Source organism: Eptesicus fuscus, chromosome 23 (genome assembly GCF_027574615.1).
Source record: "Eptesicus fuscus isolate TK198812 chromosome 23, DD_ASM_mEF_20220401, whole genome shotgun sequence".
In the NCBI taxonomy this organism is placed as follows: Eukaryota; Metazoa; Chordata; class Mammalia; order Chiroptera; family Vespertilionidae; genus Eptesicus; species Eptesicus fuscus.
The window spans coordinates 9618434-9646401 of record NC_072495.1 but is presented as its reverse complement, the minus strand read 5'-3'; the positions used below and the strand labels follow the sequence as shown (position 1 = coordinate 9646401).

The following is a 27968-nucleotide window of genomic DNA, read 5'->3' as shown; positions in this document are numbered from 1 at the left end:
CCAGCCACAGGGCCCTGCCAGGGCAGTGGGCGAAAGAGTCTCCAGGGTTGTGGGTTCGAGTTGTGTCTGGATTTACCATCACTGACCTGGCTGCCAGAGCGGAAACAGCTCTGTAGGCTCCTGGGACCTGTGGGGGCTGAGACCCAGCCCTAATTGGGGGAGAGCAGGCAGAGGCCGCCTGGGCTGCCTGGGGGTCAGCGGATGAGAGGCCAGGGCCTGTTGGGGAAATTGGAAGGGTTTTTAATACACGTTTTCTGAGCCTTTTCCCACAACCCCCCCTCTGGGAGGGAAAATCCTTCTGAGCCAAAGGGTGAACATTCCTAGAACTTGTCGGAGTCCCTGTGGGCTCCAGAGGCCGAGGCTAGGCTGGGAAGGGGCTGGACTGAGGTATTAACTGCTGGGGTCCGAGGACCTTCAGGGCCTCAGCAGTGGCCGAGGAGCATCCTGGAGGCTTAGATTCAAATCTCTCTCTGCTTCTTTCCAACTGAGGAGGGGGGGCAGGTGACACTCGTGAGCCTCAGCTTCCCATTATGTTAAATGGGGTAATAACAGGTTTGTGGTAGAGACTTAATGAGCCAGTGTATGAGAAGCACCTGCTGCCTGGCAGAGACAGGGTTCAATTATAGGTGGAGGTGGTGATTTTATCACGGCCATCATTAGTGTTACTGGCTATGGAAGCTCCGAGGTTTTCTGAATCTTGGGGAAAAGAATTCTGAAGGAGGAGCAGATGGTGCTTCCTGGCTGTGAGACCTTGCTTAACCACCCCAGCCTCAGTTTTCTCACCTGTCAAATGGGTATGTACCTATTTCTTAGGGTCTTTGGAGCCATAAATGAGTGAATTCACCAAGTGTTTACAATGGTGTGATCAGGAGGAGGAATAATAAGTGTGAGATTGTCCTCACACTGTTTGTCATGATGTTAGCTCTGCTTGTTTTCCTTCCAGGTTCTCCCGATCCCCACTCTCTGAACCCTGGGCATGAGCCTTCTCTGATAGGACTTTCTAATACAAACCAGATTCTGGAGAGCCACTCCAGACATGGCAGTCGCCTGGGCCCAGCAGGTGCTGGGCAGGTAGCTCTGCAGTAGTTCAGTCTGTGGGGCCCTTTGGCTGGCTGGGTCCAGCTGTGCCACCCCGGAACACCCTCCACCTCCTGCATGGAACTTCTCCTTGAGCAGAGGGGGTGGGGCTGGAGGCACTCCCGCTGCCAGTCCTAAACCCCCACCCACTTTGAGTGGCAGACACAGGGCATATAAAGCACTTAGTGCTGGGCCTGGCACTCGGGAGATGTTATTGTTATTGTTATTGTTATTGTTATTGTTATTACTAACTGAGAGGCCTTTCCTGTTAAGTTCCTACTTCTCCCTGGTAGCAGCATGGGCTTTGAAGCCGAATCTGGGCTCTGCTAGCTTGTAGCTGTGAGGCCTTGGGCAAGTTACCTAACTTCTCTGGGCTTCACTTGCCCATTGGGAGCCAAGAATCGCTGCCTCTCCAAGGTATATGAGCCTGTATATGAGCTCATGTTCCAAGTGTATGAGCTTGGTACAGAGTGTTTCTATGGCTATGTGACCTTGGGCATGTCCCTTAACCTCTCTGAGCCACAGGTTTCCTCATCTAGGACATGGGACTACAAATGATTACACAGCACATGCCTGGCATACAGTCAGTGATCAATAAGTGGGAGCTACTGCTATTAATGCCCAGGAGGGGGTTGGCACTTAATTGCCAGGTTTCCAGGGAAAAGAACCCCTAGGGGGCCCTGGTTGTTCAGCATTTGGGACTGGGTGGGGCAGGAAGCCGCTTCCATCTGGCAGACAGGAGAACCCGCCTCGCAGAGTCCAAAGGTGTAATGCAAGTTGCTCGTTCCCAACCAGACCCTGTTCCCAGCTGCCTGTCCTCCCCGAGGAAACTGAGGCGGGCAGGCTGCCCAGGGGAAGTGACTCAGCTGGGGTCACTAGCTGAGTCAGGCCTAATTGGACCCAGGAGCCCTGTGCCCCAGCTCCCTGGCTTCTGGGGGCCTGGGGTCCCTTGGGGACTAGGCAGGTCCAAAGGCCACAGCTGGATACTGCTTGTTTAGGCCCTGAAGCCTGGGTGACCAGCTCTCCTTGGTCAGGGCTCCAGGGTCCCACTGGCCAGCGTCCTTCCTCCCGGCAGGGCAAGGGGCACTTCCCCGGGAGAGAGAGCAGGTCCTCCTGGCGTCCCTTGGCCCGCCCAGGCCGGAAACCCGGCAGCTGAGCAGATGGCTGGAAGATTTTTCCTCCCACGCCACCCTGTCAGGGGTCGGCGATGGGGGCTGGGCTGCAGGCTTCCTTGTGAGCCGGCCGGGAGCCTCTGGGGGCCTGCCCGGATGTGGGCCCCCACCCTGGCTGGCCAGGGGGAGCCTGCCACTGCCCCATTTGTCCCCAGGGAGGCCTGGGAGGGAGGAAGTTTGTGCCCTGCTCACCGGGAGCTGACTCACAGGGCGCCTGATGGTGGTGGTGGGGGGGGGCTGTGCGGGGCCGGGGGGGGGGGGCGGGGGGGGGGGAGACTGGCCTTGGAGGACCAGGGGACTGGAAATGCGATTGGGGGAGGTGGACATAGAGGACTGGCAAGGAATCTGGCCTTTGAATTCTAGTTCACAGGAAGGCCCCAGAGAGGGTGATGAATGTGGGGAGAGGCAGAGGAGTGGGTGGGTTTTGAGGGCACCACTGATTGGGGTGGGGAGCTTGTTGAGATGCTTCCCCTTGTTAGGGTCCCCCCCTTCTCCCCTCCAGATGGGGCAGTTAACAGGCTGGAGTCACATGCTGGGACTGGGAGGGGGTGGGGTTTGGAAAGGACTGCCCATTCTTGGGGGGATGGTCCCTGTCTTTCCCCACCTCCCCAAGCCTGGCTGGGGTCCGGAGTGTCAGACTGGGGGCGGAGGCAGAGGAAGCAAAGGACATTTCCTGTCTGGCAGACTGTACCGGGCTGATAAATGTCCCTGAGCGCTAGGTGACCCAAGAGCGTGCATCAGGGCCCTGCTGGCGGCCAAGGGCCTGGGCAGACCCCACCTCAGCCTCCCTGGGGCCCCAGAACCTTTGTTCTCTGCTTCCAAGATACTTCTCTGCAGCCTTGCCAGCTTGAATGCTGTGAAAGGGTAGCAGGACGCCTGCCAGGAAGTGTGTGGGAATCCCCCAACTAGAGAGTTGGGCACCCCAATCAGGGCTCCTTGGGCAGAGGGTCTGGGCTCCTGTAGAAAGTGCTGTGGGTGGGAAAGACAGAAATGCTCCGTGTGGCCTGGAGTCAACCTGGAGGCCTCCCTGGAGGGGGTGTCTCAGATGGTTTGAGACTTCCTGCCCAAGCATCTGTGAGCTGGGGCCAGGGGTGCTGTGTACCTAGGGGACAGTAGAGGCTAAGACTGGCTCATTTTAACTTCATTTACCACAATTTAAAATATCCTCCTCAAGCCTTGGCAGGTGGAATTCCCACAGTGGGGGAAGGGCCTTCTCTGCACCTGGGCCTGATAATTAAAAGGGAAGTGTTAGCTTGCCGAGATTACATTACCCAGGCTGATTGGATGGAGGAGAGTCTGAGAGCCCCGATCTCTGGGGTCATGGGCCCCACAACTCAGAGCCAGGATTCCCAGCTGTTTAAGAGCCTGATATCTCCCTGACTTGGTAGAGGCTTTAGGGTTCCTTGGCATGGAGGTGCCTGAACAGGGGACACCAGACAACAGGCTAAGACTTCAGCTCAGCCAGTGGACATGGTTGTTCTGAACTCGAGGTCCTGGAGGCAGACCCATCCCTATCCTGACCCGAGGATGGCCATGGACGAAGCTGTCATCATCTCCGTGGGTTGGCTGTGGGGATTTGGGGGAATCCTGGAGCCCTCCCCCACAACTGGGAACTCCCTGTCTCAGAAGAGTAGGCTGAGCAGGTGTGTGGGGGACCCCTGTGTGGAAACTGTTCATCCCTCTGGCTGCCCAGGCTCCCAGATGCTCATGGGAACCTCCAGGTGATTAATAATTGCTTTTTGCCAAGAGCTTTTTAGCCCCTGATCCCAGGGTTGGCATGATCTAATCAGTTGCTCATCCTCCATGCCTGGCACATAGTAAGTGCGCAATAAACGGCTACCACCTGGGCCGAGGCCCAAGGAGAAGACCACCTTCCTGTGTCCTGGCTACCCACAGGGCCAGGAAACCTCCCCAGCACCACCCCCTCCCTGGTTCGGGCCACAGCTGAGTGCTCCAGCTGGCCATTTCCTGACTGGAGCAGCCGCTTCTCCCCTGAGAAGGCCTTTTGTTCAGTTCCCGTGATGCCCCCTGCCCAGCCCAGCCGGCCAGACTCTCCCTGTGGCTTCTCGTGGCAGGCAGCCTGACCTTCTCTGGAGCTGCCACCTTTATTTTCTAACAATAATAGTAATAAAATGGTAACAACCACTTGTTTCTTGAGCCCTGTGCCAAGCACCCCACAGACTTCAGTCCCTCGAATACTCCTAGCGAATGCCAAGAGAACACCAGCCCATTTTACAGATGGGGACACTGAAGCTCAGAGAGGGAAGCCCCTCTTCTGCATCACCTGGCGAGGAGGTGGCCTCAGATTTGAATGGTAGCTCCACCATGGAGAGGTCATCTGGGGGTGGGGGGCGGTCTCGATGGGTTTTCCGGAGCCCCACTGCCTTTTCTATCAGTCCTTCTGGGTGAGGAGGATGACTCTAGAGTGTGGTTTGGCAGCCCATCTCAACCGCAGGGGTTCGTTAATTCATACAGCTGGTATTTCTAGAGGACCTGCTCTAGCCAGGCCCTGGGAGTGGGCAGGAATAGGAGGGCCTCTCAGTCTGCTGGGCGCACAGCCCTGGGTTCTAATCCCAGCTCTGCCCCTCACTCCCTGTGACCACGGCAAGCCACTCCTCTAACACCTCGTTTTCTCAACTATAAAATGGGCATAATGTTGGGACTCCCCCTCCAAAGGGGAATAAACAAGTGATAAATGTGAAGTGTTTGGAACAGAACAGGACACACAGACAACATGAACTAGTACCCTTTTTAAAATAAAAAAATTATACTAATAAAAGGGTAATATGCTAATTAGACTGGGAGACCTTCTGGACAAAGCCATGGTGGCAGGGCTGAGGCAGAGGCAGTTAGGGGCGATCAGGCCAGGAGGGGAGGGCAGTTGGGGGTGATGAGGCTGGCGGGGGGGGGGGGCAGTTGGGGGAGAGCAGGCTGGCAGTTGGGGACAGTTGGGGCGATCAGGCCAGCAGGGGGGGCAGTTGGGGGCAAGCAGGCCGGTGGGGGGTAGGGGCAGTTGTGGGTGAGTAGGCCGTCAGGGGGGGCAGTTGGGGGCAAGCACGCCAGCATGGGAGGGCAGTTGGGGGTGATCAGGCCAACAAGGGGGGGAAGTTGGGGGCGAGAAGGCTGGTGTGGGGGACAGTTGGGGGTGAGCAGGCCGGCAGGCGGAGTAGTTAGGGACGATCAGGCCGGCAGGCAGAGTGGTTAGGGGCGATCAGGCAGGTGACCAGTTGGGAGCCAGCGGTCCTGGATTGCAAGAGGGATGTCCAACTGCCGGTTAAGCCCAATCCCACAGGTATCGGGTCTAAACAAGCAGTTGGACATCCCCCGAGGGGTCCCAGATTGGAGAGGTGCAGGCTGGGCTGAGGGACAACCCCCCCCACACACACACACGAATTTTGTGCACTGGGCCACTGTGTGTGTGTGTGTGTGTGTGTGTGTGTGTGTGTATACATGTGTACACTGAGTAGCCAGATTATTATGATCTCTGAACGCATAATAATCTGGCCACTCAGTGTATAACCTATATAATAAAAGGCTAATATGCAAATTGTCCCCTCGACCAGGAGTTCGACTAGCAGGCAGGCCGGCCAACCGCCCATGTCCCCTCCACCTGGCCAGGCTGGCTGGACTCCACCCATGCACGAATTCATGCACCGGGCCTCTAATATATATTTATATATATAGATAGATAGATATAGATATAGATATACATATACACATACACATATATATATACACACTCACACACACACTGAGTGGCCAGATTATTATGCGTTCAGAGATCATAATAATCTGGCCACTCAGTGTATATTTCAGAGAGGAAGGGAGAAGGAGAGAGAGAAACATCACTGATGAGAGAGAATCATTGATTGGCTGTCTCCTGCACGCTCCCTACTGGGGATCGAGCCCGCAACCCTGGCATGTGCCCTGACTGGGAATGGAACCTGTGACCTCCTGGTTCATAGGTTGACGCTCAACCACTGAGCCATTCCGGCCAGGCTAGTACCCTTTCTTATTTTTGTTTTTCTATTTTCACCCTGTGGCTATTTTTCTGACCACCTGGTGGGTTGGAGACCTGGACAGGGGAACTGAATGAGACCTTTACTCATTCCTTCAATAACATTCACTAGGAAGCAAGTCTTCATGGTGTGCATTTGGGCACCCACAGGGCATTTTGGTGCAGGGGTTTCATCCTTATGTGTGGGACCTCTGTGTGTTAAGTTTCCCCATCTATAAAATGGGAGCAGTTATATTGTCATGAAGCTTGGGAGAATTAATGTTTTGCAAGGGTAGTTAGAAAAATGTGTGAGGTATAGCAAGGGCTCAGTACACGTCACTCTTATGGAGAAATTGGAATGGGGGCCGTGGCCTGCCATCGCCTGAGCAGGGACACAGCTTGGAATGGACACAACTGCAGGGTTTGGCCCGGGGTGGACAGGGACAGGTGTTCCAGGCAAAGGGACAGGCAGACAGGCCCAGGGTTCACGGGAGGATTGGGCCATTGGTAGGTGCTGGCTGCCATGTGTCTACCAGAAGAGCCAGAGGTTGCCAATTCAGCTGAACTTTTGTATTCATTCAACAGGCATTTATTGAGCTCCTGCCATATGCTAGGAACTGGGCATAGAACGGGGAGCTCCTGGCCTCATTGAGCTCAGTTTGGTGAGCTAATTAAATAATCTTCACTGTTGGGTATGTGCCGAACAAGGTCAGGATGTGACTGGGGGGTGGGCTCAGGGAAGGCTTCTCTTGTGTGAGATTGAAGGCAGACTGAGAGCAGGCAGGGCAGAGGGGGCATGAATGGTCACCCAGAGGCAGCTGGGGCAAGTGGGGAAGATCCCACAGGGTCCCGTAGGTGGGGCAGGAGCTTGGGTCTGGCACCTGAGAGCTCTCTGGTTGCCCCAAACTGTGAAGACAGTACCTGCCTCACATGTGTCAAGGTATGGATGTGGGGTACACCAGGGTCCACGTCACCCACACGTGCAGGTAAAACCCTCCCCCTTGGCCACAGGGCTTGTATTCTTGGCAATGTGGTGATCAAGGGCACATGTGGCTCCTTTCCCCACTCTCTGCCTGGCTGCTTTTACTGATTACCTACTGTGTGCAAAGATGCCCAGGACACTGTGATGTGCAAAAATGTCAACTGTGTGCACAGCACCCTCCCGGCTGGGGTGTCCTGTTGATCAGCTCCAGGGTCACCACCGGGGCCTGGAGGTGGTGGGTGAAAGAATCCATTTTGGGGGTTCCAATCTCCATTTGACATTTGAGTCCCATTTCAGGGACTCTTTAAAACCACCTTATGTGGTCGATACCATACTGCTCCCAGTGTGACAGACTTGAGTCAGGAGTCGAGGCCACACAACCAGTACATATGTGTGTATGTATGTGAGCACGGGTGTGTAAAGTAGCCCCAGGAAAACAGGCATTTCTGTCTGGTTTACTGTTGTATCTCCAAGGCCTACCACAGTGCCTGGCACATAGTAGGCCCTCAATAATACATTTTTGGGGAGGTGAACGAGCAGCCATGATTATGTGTCCCCAATGGGGGCCTGAGCCCAGCCTAGTTTAGTTGGAAAGCCAGTCCTGATGGTAACTAGAGAGCTCCAGGGTTCAGCACCTCGGACAGCAGAGGGTTGGGGGGCTTCTGCCCTTTGGTGGCGAGGTGCCTGGGGAAGGACATAAGAGGTGGAATGGAAGGGAGCCCCAGCTGGGATGGGTGGGCAAGGTTTGACTGTCCTGACATTCCTCCACCAGAGCAGGAAATATTTTTGCACCTCTTGTGAGCCTAGTCAATTTATTCCTTTTTATTCATTTTTTAATATTTGTTTTTATTGACAATAATACACTAACATTTAAATAACAATAAAAGCAGCCAACCCTTATTAAGCTTTTCTTTGTTTCTGAGGCCTTTACATTAATTAACTCAATCCTCATACACTCCTATGAGATAGGTATAATCATGGTCCCCATTTTACAGGTGAGGAAACTAAGGCAGAGAGAAATCAAAGAACTCACCCAAGGTCACACAACTAGTAAGTGGTGGTGCTGGGATTTGAACCCAGGCTCTGTGTTCTCTCTCCTTTTTTTTTTTTTTTTAAACAGGAGAAAATCAAAGGTTGAATTCATGCTCCTGGGGAATTCACTTAAGCATGAAATTCCTAAGACCCAGTGAGGCAACATTGGATATATAAGACATTTTTTGACAAAGGAAAAGGGAGGTGGGTATTGTATCTCATAAGTGAGAAGGGGCGATTTACAGATAGTTAGGAAGTGCCAGAAGAACATGGCAGGAAAATTCTTGCTAGGCAACTCAGAAACAACGGCACACAGGGTATCTATCGAACAGTCTGTGTTCTTAACCACATTCCTAGAGACAAGTAGTAGGTCTTCCTTCGGCACGTCCCCCCTGCTCCCCAATTCTTGTTCCTCCCAGAGGTCACCACTTTCTGGATGGGTTTGCTCCAGCCGCACTTTTCTTGCCCACCACTCACACACACACAGAAATGGGCAGTTCGGTTTTGTGTGTGTGTAAACAGGATCGCAGTTTGTATTGTTCTGTGGTTTGCTTTGCTTGCTTCATGGTGTACCTTGGAGATGTCTCCTAGGTGGTGGTGTGGATCTTCCACATCCTTTCCCACTGCTGCAGAATATTCCAGCCTGCCGGGGTCACTCACTCTCTGACTGATGGGCGTATAGGTTGTGACAATAAAAGAAATCTGGGATGTTCTAAATTAAAATTACAACAATCTGAGAGTGAGACAGAGCAGTTACAGCTGTGGGCCAGCTCCGAGGAAAGACTGCTCGCATTCATTCCTGTGTAACTGTTGAAATTTAGGACTAATTTTCAAGTGGCTATTTCCGTGATTATTGAACGCCAGGAGCCTCCGCCTCTAATTTACACGTGACGTTTCTAATCTGCTACCCGCAGGAGCAAACCTCCTTCCCCGTGGGGGCGGGTGGGGGTGTCTGCATCATTTCCCCCTCCCCTCTGGCTATAGCTAATGTAAATCCTTTCAGAGCGACTTAACCCCTCACCCCCACCCACACACTTGATGTATAAAAACTTGCAAAACTCGGGGCTCAGGACATTGGTCTTTCCTACCTAGCCGTCTGGCCTAATAAGCCCTCTCTTTTAAAAAGACTTCCAGCCGTGGGAGTTAACATTGTGGGACTCCGGGCCAGCGTGGCTCAGTGGCTGAGTGTGGACCTGTGAACAGGAAGTCACAGTTTGATCCCGTGCGGGGGCGCGAGTTTTGACGTCGTTCCTGGTGGATGACCAGCCGCTGGTGGTGGGTTTAAGTGGTCGATTCTCACCTGTCTGCTCACTCCTTGTTGCCTATCCCCCTGTGTCTTTCAGCCTGGCCACTCCACCTCCGTCACCGCCATGAACGGGCCCACCCTGCAGCCCTCCTCCGCGCCCTCCGCCTCCTCGTCCGCACCCGCGGCCCCGCGGGGCTGGAGCGAGTTCTGCGAGCTGCACGCCGTGGCCACGGCCCGGGAGCTGGCCCGGCAGTACTGGCTCTTCGTCCGAGAGCACCCGCAGCACGCGCCGCTGCGCGCCGAGCTCGTGTCGCTGCAGTTCACCGACCTCTTCCAGCTCTACTTCTGCCGCGAGGTGCGCCAGGGCCGGGCGCCGGGGCCACCGGCTCGTGACTACCGGGAGGCGGGCCGCGGGCCCCCGGCCAAGGCCGAGGCGCCTCCAGCCGAGCCCGACCCAGGCCCCGCCGCCCCTGCCCTGCCCAAGGCCCGCAGCTCAGAGGAACTGGCCCCGCCGCGGCCGCCGGTGCCCTGCGCCCTCCAGCACCTGCGCCATAGTCTCCGCCACATCATCCGCCGCCGCTCGGCTGGGGAGCTGCCTGCGGCTGGGGCCGCAGGGGAGACCCGGGCCAAGCCCAGCCTGGCCCGGAAGCTCCTGCCCTGGAGCCTGGCCCGGGAGCCGCCGCTTGAGGTCCTCAAGGAGGCCGTGCTGCGCTACAGCCTGGCCGACGAGGCCTCCATGGACAGCGGGGCGCGCTGGCAGCGCGGGCGGCTGGCCCTGCGCGCCCGAGGCCCTGGCGGCGCGGACCGCGGGCTGGAGCTCTTCGACCCGCCCAAGGTAAGCACTGCGCACGCGCGTCCGCTCAGCGGCCTGGAGGCGACAGGAGGGCGGGGCCTGGTTTCCTGCGGGTGGCCGCCAAGTGCGAGGGAAGTACCGGACACCTTTCCTTTGAGAGTCATTTGGTGTGCCTTCGCCATAGCGACTCTTTAGGAATAGGGCGAGCCCCCAAACCTGCATACCCGGGAGCCAGGCAGCAGGGCAAACACCTTGACTTGGGCAGAAGGGTGCTGCCCACAGAGCCTGGCAGCAAGCACCCGGAGCTGGCGGCACCCCCCCCCCCCCACACACACACACACAGGGGACCTGTCCCTCCTTCCCGACGGAAGAGCGGAGGCTCGAAGTCTTGCGCGATGGGCTAATTTAAAGGTAGGGGTTCACATTTGCAGTTTCAAAATGGCGGCCCCCAGGTGAGCTGCACGTCACACGGCCAAAATGGCGGCCGCCTAAACTCCCTTCTTTGACAGAAAAGATGGTTTCTTCTCCCATAAGGAACCCACATTGGTCATTACTGTTAACGAAGCTTTGAGGTTTCTTTGGAGTTTGCTATTTTCCCCCGAGTGTGCCGTTTCCGCTCCAGCATACTGTGCGATTGTATTGGATTCCGCCGTCAGGTCTCCTTGGGCGCCTCCTGGCTGTGACAGTTTCTCAGGCTTCTCTTGTTTTTTTATGACTTTGAGGGTTTTGGGGGCACCAGGGAGGGGTTTGTAGAACGTCCAGGGACACCATATGGGTGGCACCTGGCCTTGAAGACCCTGTCACAGCGGGTGGCTCCCGGTTGAGCATGGACCTATGAACCTGGAGGTCACAGTTCAGTTTCCAGTCAGGGCACACGCCTGGGTTGTGGATCCATCCCGTGTGGGCGCGTAGGAGGCAGCCCATCAGGGATTCTCTCTCATCATTGATGTTACTCTCCTCTTCCTTCTTCTCTGAAATCAATAAAAATATATTTTTTATAAAAGGCCCTGACACAAACTGACTGTGAAAAAATAGGTTTTCTAGGGGTTCGAAACCATCATGGAATTCCTTTGCACCCCCATACTTTGCGGATGTCTTGTTTTCCTTCAGGTTTTAACAGTTGTGCCTTTCCCCTTTGTAACCAACTGAATCCCACCTGTGCAGTACGGCCGCAGGGTCCATGTTCCCACTCCCGTGCTGTCTCTTCTCGGGTGTGTCGAGTTGCTGGGATCTCACGGCTTTCACTAATTCCTTTCTCTCTGTGGTCCTGTTTGGTGCTAGGAAATTGCTGAGGGAGCAAAGCAGACCTGATCCTCGCCTTCAGGGTCCCAGTCTAGGTCAGGAGACTGACAGTTACTCATTTGTTCACCAGAGCACCTGCTGTGTACCAGGCACATGCTAGGTACAGGGGGAACTGGTGGGTGGTGGGGGCTATTGAAGGAATAAACTACCAGAGAGCATGGATTATAAATACACTAGAGGCCCCAAGAAATATTTTAATATCGCTATTCACCTTTTCTCTATAATAGAAGAGTCAACCAAATTCATGATCAACAAGGACAGATGGAAACACATGCGTACAATTGGTGCCAGCGAGAGCTTTATATGTATCGTGCATGCACGAGTCAACTTAGCCTTTTCTATATATAGAATAAACTTGCTTAATTAGACCTGCTTTCTGATGTAGCTAAACTTTTTCCAGCCCAGTGAAGCACCCCACCTTCTCTCTCTGGTAATTGTCAGCAACACAGCAGTAAATACCAACACGATGCAGATTATTATTGTAGGTCACGCAGGGAGAACAAAGGGTAAAATATTTAACTGTAGCAGTGTTTGACTATATTCTGTGCAGTGAGAAAACCTGAAGTCATTTTCAAGGTCCACCATTTCTTACTTATTTTCAGTCGGGTCAAGTTTCTAAGCTTTCTAAATCTCCATTTTCTGGCTAATGAAAAGAAAATAGGATTCCACCGAGTGTCCTATCTACCTACTCCAGGACTTCTGTGAGGATCAAATGAGATGAGGCACAGGAAAACGCTTCACAGACATTTGGTTACAGTGTAAAGTGTTTGCACCTGGCTATAAAGCAAGTCGTGTTCCTGGGCTGAAGAAACTGTAAGGAGGCTAGTCGCTAGGGAGAGGAAGCCGGGTGTTGCTACGTGACATCATTACCTGGCACCCACAGCTACCATTTCCAGGCTGGGCGGTGGGCTGCATTTTGCGTCATGGGGTCTCGGCAGCATTGGCTGTGATTTGTTGGGGTGTCGCATTGGGGTGGTGGTGGGGCCTGTGTCCCCTTGGGGGAAGCTGAGTGTTGCTTTGTAGGCGCCAGGTCTGTGGAGCTGTTTCTCTGTGTGCGTCACGGCAGCTCCTGCGTTGAGCGTCTGCCTCCTGATGGTCATTGCATGTCATAGTGACCGGTTGGATGGTCAGACACTTAGCATATTAGCTTTTTATATATATAGATACAGTGTCCTAGAGGCACAGTGGGGCCGCTGTGAGGATAACAGAGGGGCCCTAATTTGGTGGTTGGGACGGGGTGTGGACAAAGAATCCCAAGTGTGGGATGTGCACCTTAAACTCTTAGTGTGTGAGTGTGTCTCCCTCAGTCAGTGACCCACACGGACTCCTGCCCCATGGACTACATTTCTCTGTTCTTGAACTTCTGTGAGTGGAGTCACACGGCATGCTGCCTTTCACGTCTGGCTGCTTTTGCTCAGCATCATGTTTTAGAGATTGTCCCTGTTCTCCACGGGTTGTTTCCTTTCACCGCGGAGTGGCATTTCGTTGTGTGTGCACCCCAATTAGTTACCCATTCACCCACTGAGGGATATTTGGGCCGTTTCCACTTTGGGACTTTAATGTATAATGCTGTTATAAAAGCTCAGGGAGCTCTTTGTGTGGACAAATATTTCCATTTCTCCGGTGGAGTCCTAGAGGGGCTTGCCAGGTCACACGGTAAGTGTGGGTTTAACTTGGTAAGAAAATTCTAAACTGTGAGTTTCATCTCAGCCCTTCCAGTGGGTGTGCACTGGCGTCTCACTGCGGCCTTCATTTGCCTTTGCCTGATGACTCAGAGGTTAAGCACCTTTTCATGGTCAGTGGACATTGGATTGGACTCGTGAGGCACGTTTTGATTGAGTTGTCTCTCTTATTGATTTGTAAGAGTTTTTGTATCTTCTGGGTACACTTCCTTTGTGTTGTAAATATCATCTCCCCTGTGTGGCTTGGTTGCCTTTTTTTTTCTTTCTCTCTTTATTGGTTAAGGAATTACATGTGTGTCCTTATTCTCCCATTGCCCCCCGCCCCCGCTCAGGCCCTCACCCCCCTGGTGTCTGTGTCCATTGGTTAGGCTTATATGCAGGCATACAAGTCCTTTGGTTGATATTCCTCCCTTACCCCCACCCTCCCCTGCCTTCCCTCTGAGGTTTGACCGTCTGATCGATGCTTCTCTGTCTCTGGATCTGTTTTTGTTCATCAGTTTTTATTGTTCATTACATTCCACAAATGAATGAGGTCATGTGATATTTACCTTTCTCTGGCTTTTTTCGCTCAGCATAATGCTCTCCAGTTCCATCCATGCTGTTGCAAATGGTAAGAGTTCTTTCTTTTTTTACAGCAGCGTAGTATTCCATTGTGTAGATGTACCACAGCTTTTTAATCCAGTCATCTGCTGATGGGCACTTAGGCTGTTTCCAAATCTTAGCTATTGTAAAATTGTGCTGCTATGAACATAGGGGTGCATATATCCTTTCTGATTGGTGTTTCTAGTTTCTTGGGACATATTCCTAGAAGTGGGATTACTGGGTCAAATGGGAGTTCCATTTTTAGGTTTTTGAGGAAACTCCATACAGTTCTCCACAGTGGCTGCACCAGTCTGCATTCCCACCAGCAGTGCACGAGGGTTCCTTTTTCTCCGCATCCTCCCCAGCACTTGTCGTTTGTTGATTTGTTGAGGATTGCCATTCTGACAGGTGTGAGATGGTACCTCGTTGTTTTGATTTGCATCTTTCGGATGATTAGTGACTTTGAGCATGTTTTCATATGTCTCTTGGCCTTCCTTATGTCCTCTTTCGAAAAGTATCTATTTAGGTCCACTGCCCATTTTTTGATTGGGTTGTTTATCTTCCTTTTGTTAAGTTGTATGAGTGATTGCCTTTTACTCCTTTAATGAAACTGTCTCATGAATATAAGTTCTTAATTTTAATGTAGTGCAGTTTATCAATTTCTTTCCTTTATGGTTAATGATTTTTATGTCCTATTTATATTTTATTTTTAAAAATATTTTTATTGACTTCAGAGAGGAAGGGGGAGGAGGGGAGAAAGAGAGAGAGAAAGAAAGAAACATCAATAACAAGAGGGAATTATTGATTGGCTGCCTCCTGCACACCCCCTAATGGGGATTGAGCCCGCAACCTGGGCATGTGCCCTTGACCAGAATCGAACCTGGGACCCTTCAGTCCACAGGCCGATGCTCTATCCACGGAGCCAAACCAGCTACGACTTTGTGTCCTCTTTAAGAAACCTTTGCCTACTCAGGTCATGAAACTCTTTCTTGTCTTGTCTTCTAGAAGCTTATGGTGTGGGCCTCCCCATTTTGAACCACGATCCATCCCAAATTAGCTCTGTGTTAGGTGGGAGGTGGGGGTACAACTCTGCCCGGTCCAGCGCTGTTTGCTGAAGTGCTGCTTTCACCCCAAGCCCAGTGTCCCTCTGTGGACTCTTCTGTTCCATCCGCCAGCGTGTCTGTCCTCATGCCAGCACCACAGTCTAAACAGCAAAGTTTCACAGTGAGTCTTGAGAAAGTGACTTTGGACTGAGACGGTAATCCTGAGTTAAGAACCTCTGGGTGTTCCAGCAGAGAGAACAGCATGGGCAGAGCCCTGACATGGGAAAGTATTTCATATGTTTTGAAGAAAGAATAACAGACAAGGCCAGTTTGGGGGAGCAGAGAGGGAAGATGGTGCATGGGGGCGTGTGTGAGGGCAGAGGCAACCATGAGGAGTAAGCATTTTATTCCAAACATAGCCTGAAGCTGTCGAAAAACTCAAGTGCAGATAAAAAAACCTGTTTTCTCATCACTTTTAAAGTCTCGAGGCTGTGACACCACCAAGGGCAAATAATGGCCAAACACATCTTATCTGCACGATAGCCCGGGCTTCCCTAGAAAACTTCACTTTAAAAAACTGCCGCTTAAAATAAACCTTGTGGAAAACCAGGTGTCTGGAGTCCAAAGGGCCGGGGTGGGAAAATGAATCAGCTCTTTCCCAGCTCGGAGGCCTTAGGCAAGTGACGTCACCTTCCTGAGCCTCAGTTTCCTCCTCTGTACAAGCGGCCTATTCATCGTTCCCGCATCGTGGGGCTCACGTGTTTAACTGGGAAGCGCGTCTGCTGAGCGCCTGGCACAGGGAAACTCAGTGTTACCCGCCCTTCGTGTTGTTGTTATGGTTGTCATGGTGTTGACTCTGGGGCTGAGAACACAGATTTATCTCCAGTGCTGGTTTGGGTCCCTGTCAAGGCTCCTGTTTGGGGGAGCCCTGAGGTGGGGCCCCAATCTGAGGCTCAGCAGTGGTGGTGGAGAAGCTGGACCCCGGGGAGAGTAGCTAGGTCCCAGGCTGCCCCAGGCACAAAGGGAGCAGTCCTGGTGCCGCCTCCCCGTCTTCCCTACCGCGCCCCCTCTCCCCCCTACCCGCTCTGCAGATAAGGCCCAGAGGCTTCTGACAGCTCATGGGAGTTGGGTCCCAGCTCCACCTCTGACCAGCTGTGTGACCCTGGGCCTTGTCACTTCCCCACTCAGAGCCTCAGTTTACTCCTCTGTTAAGTAGGGCCATTCTGAGGGCTGGGTGGGAGGGAGCGCCTGTTACTGGGTGTGTGAGGGGAGGCCACAGCCTGCAGGAGGTTGGAGGAGACATCTGTGGCTATTTCCCTAGGTGCAAAGAGGGCGAGAGAAGTCCCTGTGTTGTCTGGCTTCAGTGGCGGCCCTGCAGATGGATGGGAGGTGGGGCAGCCCTCCCTCCACCGGGCACTGGCCCTCGGGGAGCCCAGGGATCCCTTCCACTAGGAGGTGGTCATGGAAGGCCCCTGGCAGGGGGTGACCTTTGAGATGAAACAAATGCCGGTCTTGACAGATCTGGGTAAGAGTCCCAGGCTGAGGAAAGGGCAAGTACAAAGGCCCTGGGGTTGGTCATGGGCCAGGAAACCAGGCAGCCAAGGGCTGGAGTGGAGGGAGCTGGAGGGATGAGGTTGGAAAGTGATGGGGCGGGGTTTTGTGGGGCATGGTGGGGATTTTCGGTTTTACACTAAGAGCAGTGAACCCTTGGAGGATGTTGGCCCAGAGGAGCTGAGACACCTCCTGGGGCTGCCCGGGGCTTCTGGCGTCAGGCTGGCCATGGAGACTATGGCATGATTCTGCCCCAGAAGACCCTCCGGTTACCATGTCCACTCTTCCTGTGGCACCTTCCTCCCCTCTGATCCCCCTGGTCCCAGGGGCTCCCCACAACCAAGCCCCCTCCGCACTATTGAACCAGCCCCTAAGTCAGAGGGTGCAGAGCGCCAGCCCCTGGCCAGGCCTGGGATGCGCCCCCCACTCAGCAGCTGAAAGAAAAATACGAAAGCTGGATTGGTCGCCAATATTCAGGAACACAAAATAGAGAGATCACATCAGAACCCAGATTCTTGGTTTCCCTTACAGAATCGGTGGGTCTGGCCGTGCGAGGCCAGCATCACTGCGAGTGGATCCGAGCCCGGCCGCTGCCCACGCTCAGCAGAGGGAGGCGGGGGGTGCCAGGGGAGAGAAGATAGAGGCAGCCACTGGCCAAGGGGGGCTGGCCTTGGGCAGAGACTCCCCGGGACCTGGGGGTTCATTTTCAAGTGGAGCATAACCGGCTGGCCATGGCCTTTGGGGCCTCAGTTTCCCCATATGCCCAGGCCTCTAGGTTGGCTCAGTTGATCTCAACGCCTTGCCAGCCCTGCTGGGTCTGGGGCTGAGCCTGTTTCTCTCACCGGTACAGGGCCTGATGCTGGAGTTCTAGCTCCTGTTGAAAAACACCTCCAGCCAACAATGACTTGGCCCTTGTTACATACCAGGCGCCTTACTGACCCTGCGCCATTTAGCCCTCACCGCAGCCCCGAGGGCGCCTCTGCGATGACCCTGCTCCACAGAGGGGGCAGCTGGTGCCCAGAGAGGGTAGGTGACTTGTCCAGGGTCACTCAGCTCTCCAGATGGGATTGGAACCCAGGCAGTTGGGCTTACCTGGCGCCCAGCGTGTCTCAGAGGAGTCACTGTTGGCGGTGGTGGCTACCCAGTGGCCCCATCAGGAAAGGGCATCTGTTTTGTGTTCTGACCAAGAAAGGTCCCGGTGCCATCTGGTCCAGAGCCACTGAGTTACATCTGAGGACAAGAGGCCCAGAGGGTGGCCAGTTCCCTCCTCACCCAGTGCATCCTGCCCTCGGTCTTCGCTGCCCAGCCCCGAGAAGTAGAGGAAGGAGTTGGGGGCACCTCAGGGGACTCAGCTCACAGCCCTGAGTCCTCCCCAAGGACGTGGTCTGGTTGGGATTGGCTGGTCCTGGGAGTGGGCAGGAGTGGGCCAGGCAATGAGGTCAGAGCCCTTCCCGCTCTGCCCTTCCTGAGCTGGGTGCCTTTGGACAAGTGACCTGACCTTGCTGGCTTCCGTTTGCCTCTGTAAAATGGGAATGGCCACAGTGCCTGCCTTCGGGTTGTGGTCGTGTGGGGGAGGCTGCAGACACACTAAGTGCTGACTGAGAGAGTGAGGAACAGCCTGGGGCTCCTGGCCCTACCTTCACAGAACACAAGGTTCAGCCAGGGAGATAGTCTGGGGGACTGGGCTTGTACAGGAGGGACCCTGGACCCCCTCAGCTCCCTGCCCCTTGTGGTCTGCCCAGGAGCAGGCAGTCTGTGGGGGGCCATGGGGGCCGTAGGTGCCTGGGTGGTGAATGGGCTGCCACCCCGCAGGGTGAGGGCCGACTGAGTCTTCGTCTCGTGCTCCTGTGAGCCTTCAGGCAGGCACTGCCACCGCACCTACTTCACAGGTGAGGAGATCGAGGCAGCGGTCGCCGAGGGGTGGACCCGGGGCCCGGCCGGAGCCCAGTCCCCGAGTGTGGGAAAGAGGAAGCAGAAAGAAAGGGACGTCCGCCGGAGGCCTGGCGGTTTCCTCGAGGCAGGAGTGCGAAGAGGAAGGGGGGCGGGCAGGAAGCCGCCGCCGCGGGAGGGGCAGCTGCCTGGGCTCCCACAGGCCCGGCTCCTGCTCTGCCCCGGGTGGGGAGGCTGCGCCCTCACTCTCCGCGCCCCCATCACACCAAGGATCAGGATCGCCGCCGGGCTGCGTCCTCACGTGGGTGCCGTGCCCAGCGCACCGTGGCGCAGCCACGCTCAGCTGCGGTCCTTGTTATTTTTGACGCGACAGGCACCACATTAGACAGCCCACGGGATCGCCCCACGCCCTGTGAGACGGGATCTCACGGATCGGAAGCTGAGGCACAGAGAAGCAGAGACTCGTCCAAGGCCACACAGCACGGGGGCGGCAGAGCCCGGCAAGGCCAGGGGCTGTGTTTAGGCTCCGAAGCAGCGGAGAGACCACCCACGTGCCAGCTGCAGTGTCCTGGCTCCTGTGTGCCAGAGAGACCAGGGGGGGACCCCAGTGGGGAGACAGGAGCCCTAGAGCCAGCGGTCCCGAGCGCCCCTCTCCTGGGAGGCCCCGGGGCAGAAGGCCCCCAGGGTGACCATGAGGGCCCGTCCTTGCTCTGCCCTGGCTGCTCTGGACCCACGTGGGCCACTGCCCCCCTCTAAGTTGTGAAATACGGACCAAGGAGCTTAATCTGGGCCTCCTTGGGGGGAGGGAGGAAGGGATGCTGGTGGGCAGGACTCCCGGGGCCCCCCCAACCACGTACACAGCCACCCCACCTGCCCCTTATTGGGGTTCCGTGTAAGAAAACTGCTTTGCTGCTTAGAAGAAACCCCTGACCACGCTGAAACCGCGGACAGATGGTATCGGCAGCTTCCTTTCAGCTCAAATTCTGTGAATCCACAGACTAGAAAGGGCCCGGTTCCACAGGGGAGGGCAGCGGGCAGCACGCTCTATCACCCCGGCGCTTCTGGGGCCGCGCCATGTCCCTCTGGCTCATGGGCCTGCTGCTGCCGCCAGCTTCCTGGAGGCTGATCTTCTGTGTGTGTGTGTGTGTGTTTGTGTGTTTGGGGACGGGGTGTGGGACGAGACCATCACTGTGGAGTCTGGGCTGTGACCTGGCGGCCAGGGAGAGGTTTGGTTGACACCTTGGCCTCTCTGAGTCTCAGTTTCCCAATCTGGAAAGTGGGATGTCATTGCTGGTGTTGCTGGGTGATTGAGTCCAGAACAGGCTCAGGGAGGCCTGTGTCCCCACCCTCCTTAGGAAGCATCCAGACCAGAGCTGGGTCCTGGCCACCCTCCCGGGCTGGGCAGCCACCTGGCTGGCCTCACAGCAGCCTGGCCTGGGCACCCGCTGGGCGGGCGCCACTGGAAATCCCCCACCCACCTCTTTGTGAATGGAAAGGAAACGAAAACGCAAAAGAAGAGATCTCTGCCTTCTGAGCGGCCAGCCCTCACCGGAGGGGGGGGGCGGGGGGAGCTTCCTCCCCCAGGGCAGGAGGGGCCGCCTCAGCTTCCTTTTTGGGGCCCCACATCCCTTTTTCCTATGTCCCTAAGAGCCGTGGAGGAGGCCACTGCGTGGACCTCAGCCTCCGGAACCAGTGGTGACGGTGTACACGGGGGACTCTGGGTCCCCTCACTGTGGCTGGTGCCTGGATCCTCCCATCACAGGCTGAACCTGAATCTGCCCGCGACGAGAGGGGCGGGGGGGGGGGCGGTCCTAGCAGCGGCAAAGAGGGGAACCTTCTGGAACTAGGGGCCCTGCTTTGTCTCATCTCCGATCTCCATGTAGTCTTGGAATCTAACTTGCCCAGGCCTCCAAGTTTGAGTTCCTAATATGTTTGGTTTTGTTTTTTCAATTAATAAAGCTCATGGAGGAAATTACAGAAAAGTAACTGAAACGCCACCCACAGCCCTGCTGCCCGGAGAAGCAGCGTCTCCACTGGGGGACGTCTTGGTCGTCTTCCCTCCTGTTTCGTTCACCGGCCCCCCACCCTGCAGTGCCTTCGGCCTCTGCCCGGCCGTGTGGGGGCTGGGATGCTGGCGGGAACTTCTGGGCAAACCCCAGCCCTGGGGGGGCTGACATTTATCTCCTGCTTTTTCTCACATGTTCTGATAATTTTTCTGTTTTCGCAAATATTTTTAAAGAATGTCTTTTTTAAAATGCTGGTTGCAGAGTATTTCATTTTATACAGTTAGGCCATGATATACTTATCTGTTATTATCTGGACTCCTATTTCAATCATTTCTAACTTTTTTGATCAAATACATCACCCGTGATGAACATCTTGTACTTAAATCGTGGGTCCATCTCTGATTGTTTCCTTGGGCTGAGTGCCCAGAAGGGGAGGTGCTGGTCGGAGGCCTCAGGAGGCCTCTGTTGCTCGCATCCTCGCTCGCTCTCTAAGCTTCGCTGAGATACTATTTACATGCCGCAGACTTCACTGGTTTAGAGTGCGCAGCGGTTTTTAGTCTGCAGAGTTGTGCAACTATCACTGTGGTCTAATTTTAGAACATTTTCATCATCTCAGAAAGAACCATGTACCCTACCCGTTAGCCGTCACCCCCAGCCCCAGGCACCCACTAACCTTTCTGTCTCTCAATTTGCCGAGTCTGTTCTTTCCACATGAAGGGAATCAGACAACGAGTGATCTTCCGTGTCGGCTTTCTCTGGAACGTTCTCAAGGCTCACATTCCATTTATCCGTTTGTCCTGACAGGTGTTAGGCGGACACCTGGCTGTTACGAGCAGCGTTGCCATGGACATGGTGCGCAGGCAGGGCTTGGGGTACCACGCGCTTCTTTTTTAACCTTGAATTTTTTTTTGCTTTTTTTTTCTCTCTTTATTGATTAAGGTGTTACATATGTGTCCTTATCCCTCCATTGCTCTCCCCGCCCCCCCCCCCATGCCCTCCCTCCCCCCGGGTCTCTGTGTCCATTGGTTAGGCTTATATGCAGGCATACAAGTCCTTTGGTTGATCTCCCCCCTTTACCCCCACCCTCCCCTACCTCCCCTCTGAGGTTTGACCGTCTGATCGATGCTTCTCTGTCTCTGGATCTGTTTTTGTTCATCAGTTTATGTTGTTCATTAGAGTCCACAAATGAGTGAGATCATGTGGTATTTATCTTTCTCTGACTGACTTATTTCGCTTAGCATCATGCTCTCCAGGTCCATCCATTGCTGTTGCAAATGGTAGGAGTTCCCTCTTTTTTCAGCAGCGTATGTTCCAGTGTGTAGGTGTTCACAGTTTTAATCCACTCACCTGCTGCCACAGGCTTTTTGCTGGAGGAGCGTCTCCTTGCTTTCGGTGCGTAAGAAAAGGCAACATCTGTGCTGCGCCGTGAGACGAGGCCTGTGGACGTTTCTGTGGACACGTGCTTTGTTTCTCTGCGGGGTGTATCTCCAGAGTGGAGTTGCCGGGTTGAATGCGAACTCTGAAGAACGAACCAAACTGGTTTTCAAAGCGCCGAACCGTTTAGCCCTCCCGCCCGCATTGAGTGAGGGCTCCCAGGTCTGCACCTTCTCACCAACGCGGGTCATTGTCCGTCTTTTCCTTCCCGCCGTCCCAGCTGTTGTCGCGCTGGTGGCTCACGATGTGGAGCATCTCTCCACGTGCTTGCTGCCGTCTCCAGTGCTCGCCACAGCTCTTCACACAGCTTTCCAGAACGCTTATACCCGCGCGTCTTCTCATCGCCAGGAGGCCAGCACTGGGTGTCCTGGTGAAAACCTTGGCCAACTTCCAGGTGAAAAGTGGTTATCTTGTCCTTTCTGATTACGAGTGGAATGAGATATGAGGTGTAACTCACATAACATAAAACCTACCATGGCCAAGTGCAGCTCATGGGTTTTTAATACGTTCGCTGAGGGCACATTTCCATCCCCCAGAGAAACCCTTACCTGTTAGCGTCATTCCCACTTCCTGTCCCACCCCAGCCCCTGGCAACCACTAATCCACTTGCTGTCCCTACAGATTTGGACTGTTTTTCCTGTTTCTTGGTTGTATGCATTTTTGTGTGGTTTGGAGGCCATTCACTCTGCTGCCTTGTTGATGGGCAAGAGTTCTTCCCTGACATTAGCTCTGCCAGGCAGCAGATCTCCCTAGTTTGCCCTCTGACTTTTCAGTTTTGATCCTGAGTTTCTTGGCTTATGGAGGCTCTGAAGCCTGGACAGTTAAATACAGTGATCTTTTCCTATGTGGTTTCCTTCTTTGCTTTTTCTGCTTAGAAAGGCCTGGGATCTGATAATTACTTAGGTTTTATTTTTCACTTTCAATTATTTAATCCAGCTGGTTTTTATTCTTTGGGGCCAGTGTGATTTCCTGTGTTTTTTTTTGTGTGTGTTTTTTTGTTTTTTTTTTTATGTCAATGAGAGGCTGTGTGTCAAGACCTGTCACATAGGAAGTGCTCAGTAAATGCAGGCCATGCCAGGCTGACCTTGGCAAGGTGCCATGTCAGTGTGGTGGCTGCAGCGCTGACCTGGTCAGCTTCTGGGCCCCTGGCTCTCGCCCTCCTCGCTTGTCAGCTCAGCCCGAGGCTCTGGCGTCCGTCCCGCAGCCCCTCAGGCCGAGGCCCTCACTGTCACCTCTTCTTCTGAATCATCATTCTTCGAAGGCAGGCGTTGGCCACCATCCAGGGCTTTAGGGGATCTTGGTGGTGACGAGCCCCACTCCCCTCCAGCACCCCCCCACCACCACCGAGGCCAGTGACAGGGGTTATTTGTTGTTTTTTAACCACAACGTTTTCCATCCTCAACAGGCGAGGAGCAGCCTGGGGCCCAGCCAGGCTGCAGTCTGGTCTGGCTCTGTAGCCCGGCTAGGAGCTGGGTACCCGTTCAGGTCCCACCTCCCAGCTCTGGGATCCCTGGGCCTATGACACCCACCGCGATCCCCACAGACTCCTGAGGGTCCATCTGCTTTCCTGGGTGTGGGACCCACAGAGCCCAGGGAGAGCAGGTTTGATGCTGGGTGTCCCCCTCCCTGCTCAGGGGCCTGGGCACGTGGCATGACCCCTCGGAGTCAGACTTCCCCTTCTGTCTGAAGGGCGGCCCTCAGCCCAGCCCTCGTGGCTGCAGTGTCCCTGCGGCTGAGAGGCACAGTGGCAGTAGGAGAGGAAGGCATAGCCTGGGTGAGGGTGTGGACGGGGGACAACGCACTGGCTCTGGGGCTCTGGCCACATGGGGACGGGGCTGGGGAGGACTCCGGGCAGGGATGATGGGAGCAGGATGTGGTCACTCTGGGTGTGGGCTGTGACAGCTGGTTGGCAGCGGGCAGTGGGGTGGGGTCTGGCTGTGCCCCTGACCCGGCTCTGGACTCCCAGTCGTCTAGGGCCTGTTTGTGGGGTGTGTGGCCCTGAGGCCGGCCAGGCCCGGCGGGCAGCACGGACCATCGAGGCTGCTTGCTGAGCACCCGGGACAGCCCGCTCTTCACGGCCGCTCCGCTCCAGGTCCTAACGACAGCTGAGAGCCACAGGTCTGGCAGGAATGGTGGCCTATGTGGAGGGCACAGCGGGAGCACAGGTGTGGGGGAGGCAGGCAGAGGTGTGGCCAAGCGGCTGGGCTCGAAAGGGCGGGGACCGGCTCCCTCCAGCCCTGCCCTGCGGGCCCTGTCCTGTCCTAGGACGCCCACCCGTGTCGCCAGGATTCGGCCTGGACTTCTGCCACGCTGAGGGGGATGAGATGCGCCGGCGACGGTCGATGGGGGATCAGTTCCTCGGTTCCCCAGTTCAGTCACGGTCCCTCGTAAGCTAGTCACCCCCACCTTGGGTGTGGCCCCTGTGGGCAGGCCCAGACCGGAAGTCCGGCTGGTCCCCACAGCTGGCTCATCCGCTCGGGTGCCACCGCACGCATCTCAGGAGGGGGCGAGGCGGTGGGATCCCAGCCTGGCTGTGTGGTGTTGGGGGGCTGTCTGTGTGTGTGTGTCTCTGTGGGGGAGGTTGCTCCAGCATCTGAGAGGGCTTTGTGTCCCCGTCACTGATTCTGTGTGGGGGTCTCCATGTCTGAGAAGGGGCTTTGTGACTGTGTCACTGTGAGTCTGTCTGGGCCTGAGGGGACACTCCCTGTAGGCGGGGCTTTAGATGAGCCCCCACCCGACTGCCCCAGCGTCCCTGGCAAATGACCACCACGCAGCCTCTTTGGGGCCCCAGAGGGTCCAACACTCGGTCCCTCAGGGTGTGACTTGGGGTACTACCTGCCCAGGGGAGGGAGGTGAGATGATGGCGCCCTGTCTCTGCACGGTGGTTATATTTGGGGATCTGTACCCCTTCTCCTTGGCTCTGGGGAGGTCTGTTTCTGGCACTTGCGGGGGCTCTCATTTGCTGAGAAAGGGGAGAAGCTGACCTGCTTTTCTGGACGCTTCTCTCACCCCTCTCCTGTCCCTCAGTGGAGACAGGGGCCCCAGGGGGAGATGTGGCCCGGAGGGACTGGGGGAGCCTGGGCGCCTGCGAGTGCCAGAAACAGACCAGCAGGAGGCAGTGTCGCTCCCCTGGAGGTTGCATTCTGTATCCCCTCCGTTCTACCGGCCAGGAAACAGCAGCACAGAGGAGGGAAGTGATTTGCTCCGGGGTCACACAGGAAACCTGGCCGAGGCGGGCACTGAAGGAGGGGGCTGCCCTCACTGGGGCAGGGAAGTGACCTGTGGCCTGTGGTTCCAACATTCCTTCAGTCTGGCTCCCTCCCTTCAGTTTGCCCCAAAGGCTCCTGAGAACAAGGGGTGAGAGATCACCACACCCACGTCTGCCTCTGCTCCCCAGACACCCGAGGGCTGAGGCCCCAGCAGCCACCCAGCTACTCCCCATCCACCTGACAAACCCTCTCTGAGGACCTCCTGTGGACACCAGCCCCTGATAGGCTCCTTTCTGGCCCTCATCCGGTGCTGGGCCCCTGCTGGGAACAGGCTGCTGTCCTGTCCCCACCCCCAGAGGAACTCCCAGTCAGACGGGGCAGGGGGCGGGGGCGGGCAGCGGCCTCCTCAGGAAATTATGGCCGGGCCTGATAAGCGCGAGCAGAGGGAGAGGCACAGGATCACACTCACCACGATGCACCCGAGAAGGCTCCCTGGAGGAGGGAGGTTTTCTCCGCCAAGACCTGGCCTGGGAGAGCACAGGCTCGGGCCTGGGCAGACGAGGGTCTGAGCCCCGGCTCTCCTCAGCCCCATCCTCTGGTCCTCTGTGGCCAGGACAAATGATTCTGTCTCTCAGGGCCTCCATTGCTCCATCTGTAACATGGGTAACCATGCTGGTGTGGGCTGTCCTTCTCCCCCGGCCAGCCGGAGCCCTGGGGGGCCCAGCCATGTCCCCATCCTTGCCCTGATCCACCCTCCCTGAAGTGTCCCTATCACTCCTCCTTAGCCCTCACTGGGTGAGGTGTCTGCAGGGGGGCCATACTGTGCCCCACTGATCCCCAGCACCCATGACACTTGGCACCAAAAGGCCTGTGATGAGTATTTGTCGTGGGGTAAAACTGAGCACGTACAGACCAGCAGGTACTGTGCTCAGAGCTGGGGATGCCACACGAACAAGACGAAGTCCCCATGGAGCCTGTTTCACAGGTCGATAAATGCAGTGAAGGAACTACAGGGTTATGGGCTGGTGACTGTTATTCAGACACTGTGGTCAGTGACGGCCTTCCTGAGGTGACACTTCAGCGAAGACCTGCATCTGAGAAGAGCCAGATTTGTGCAGATGTGGCGGCGCTGCCTTGCCCGTCAGCGGAGCAGCAGGTGCAAAGGCCCTGGGGTGGTGTGTGCTTGGTACATTGAACAGTGGAGGCCCGTGTGGCTAGAGCAGAATGAGAGGGAGTAGTTGAGGTCAAGGTGCTGATAAGGACCAGACTGTGCAGGGTCTGTGGGCCACGGCGAGGACTTGGGCTTCCTCTTAGCTCAGTGGGGCCCACAAGTGAGTTTTGAGCAGAGGGGGAAGGGGGATGGGGTAGGAAGCAACTGGATCTGGATATTTCTGGGAGTAGCTTTCCAGGGGTGCAGCTGTTTTGATGCTGCCCACCTCAGGGGGTTCAGGATACCGTTTTCTGACTCCTCACCCTATTGGGGGGAGGTCCTGTGAGCACCACCATCCGGCCTTCTCTGTGCTCTCCCTCCTTCAGGTCTCCTGGGCTCCCTGGTGCCTGTGGGTTTCGGTGGGAACGGGCTCGGTTGCAGAGGCTCCAGGCCAGCTGGTTGTGATGCTCTCTCCACTGAGGTTTCCTCAGCCTTGTCTCGAACTTGTGAAGTGGGGATGAAACACCCGCCTCAAGGGCTGCTGGGAGGTCATGGGAGCCCCCACTGATCTTCGGGCAGACAGATGGCCCAGAGCAGGTGGTGAAGGTTCTCACCTAGTGTCCCCAGACTTAACATCAAGAATTGTCTTGCTCTGGAACAAGGACCTTCCTCCTTCTTTGGTCCAGCACCTCTATCCCTCGATATGCTCTTTTCTGCGAACATTTTTGAATAGTGCTGGCCTGGATTCAACAGTGCAGAAGCCACTGGTAGACAGCCCAGGCACACAGTAGGCGCTCACTAAAAGGTGGTGTGAGGCTGTCAGCGTCATGTCTAGCCACAGCAGACCCCTTGCCATCTTGTGGATTCGGCTGTACTTTTCGACCTCGGGGCATTAGTTCTTGGTGTTCCCTTGGTCTCCAATGCCTTTCCCTCCACCTTCTCACTCCAGAGCGTCGATAGGCCCCTGCAAGGCAGGGGCAGTGGACAGTGACCTGGGGCGGGGTGGGGGGGTGGCTTTGGCTCTGGAGCTGACCACAGCTTCTAAGACTGGGTTCCTAAGGCTCATCCCCACCTGGTGCCGCTCCCGGGACCTTTCCTTACCCACTGTGAGCGCCTTCGTACAGGCTCTGTTGCTGCGCTCATGGGAGGGGTGGTGGCACTGTTACCCCTCTTTACGCAAGTGGGGACTTGGGCTGGGAGAGGTGAGCTGCTTGTCCATGGAGGATGAGGCCGAGTTGCGACTCAAGGCCAGAACTAATTCCCAAACCCTAGGATGGGGAGATGGCTGGGCAGCAGTTGTGCAGGCTCCAAGGTTTCTGAGCAGGACACGGGGTGGCCCAAGTCTGGGGAACACATGGTTTCTCTGCTCCAGTTCTTCTCAGAGCCTTGAATGCTGTGTACAAGAGGCTGCCCGCTCTTGGAAATCCCTCTTTGCATCAGATGCCAGGAAACTGAGACAAACTTGTGGCAAGTGGGATTCCCCCCGTGTCCCTGTAACCCGACTGAAATCCTTTGTGGGACAAGGCAGGGTATTTTCTCTCTAGTGTGGTATTTTTATTTTTATTTATTTTTCAAAAAATATATTTTTATTTTTTTGTTTTGTTTTTTTACAGAGAGGAAGGGAGAGGGGAATAGAGTTAGAAACATCGATGAGAGAGAAACATCGATCAGCTGCCTCCTGCACACCTCCTACTGGGGATGTGCCCACAACCAAGGTACATGCCCTCGACCGGAATCGAACCTGGGACCTTTCAGTCCGCAGGCCGACGCTCTATCCACTGAGCCGGTTAGGGCTCGTGTGGTATTTTTAAAAGGCTGTT

At 55.5% G+C, this 27968-nt stretch overlaps 1 protein-coding gene across 2 annotated transcripts in view; it reads left to right on the top strand.

Annotated features, from left to right (window-relative positions):
- Positions 1 to 27968, top strand: part of SH2B3 (SH2B adaptor protein 3) — a 37891-nt gene that overhangs the window by 1534 nt on the left and 8389 nt on the right. For both annotated transcript variants that reach the window (XR_008555312.1, XM_008142724.3), the window contains exon 2: positions 9604 to 10341. Coding sequence is in view for 1 of the 2 variants with exons in the window: in XM_008142724.3 (XP_008140946.2) it covers positions 9631 to 10341 (711 nt within the window). In the remaining variant the exon portion in view is untranslated. The remainder of the gene's footprint in view (positions 1 to 9603; positions 10342 to 27968) is intronic.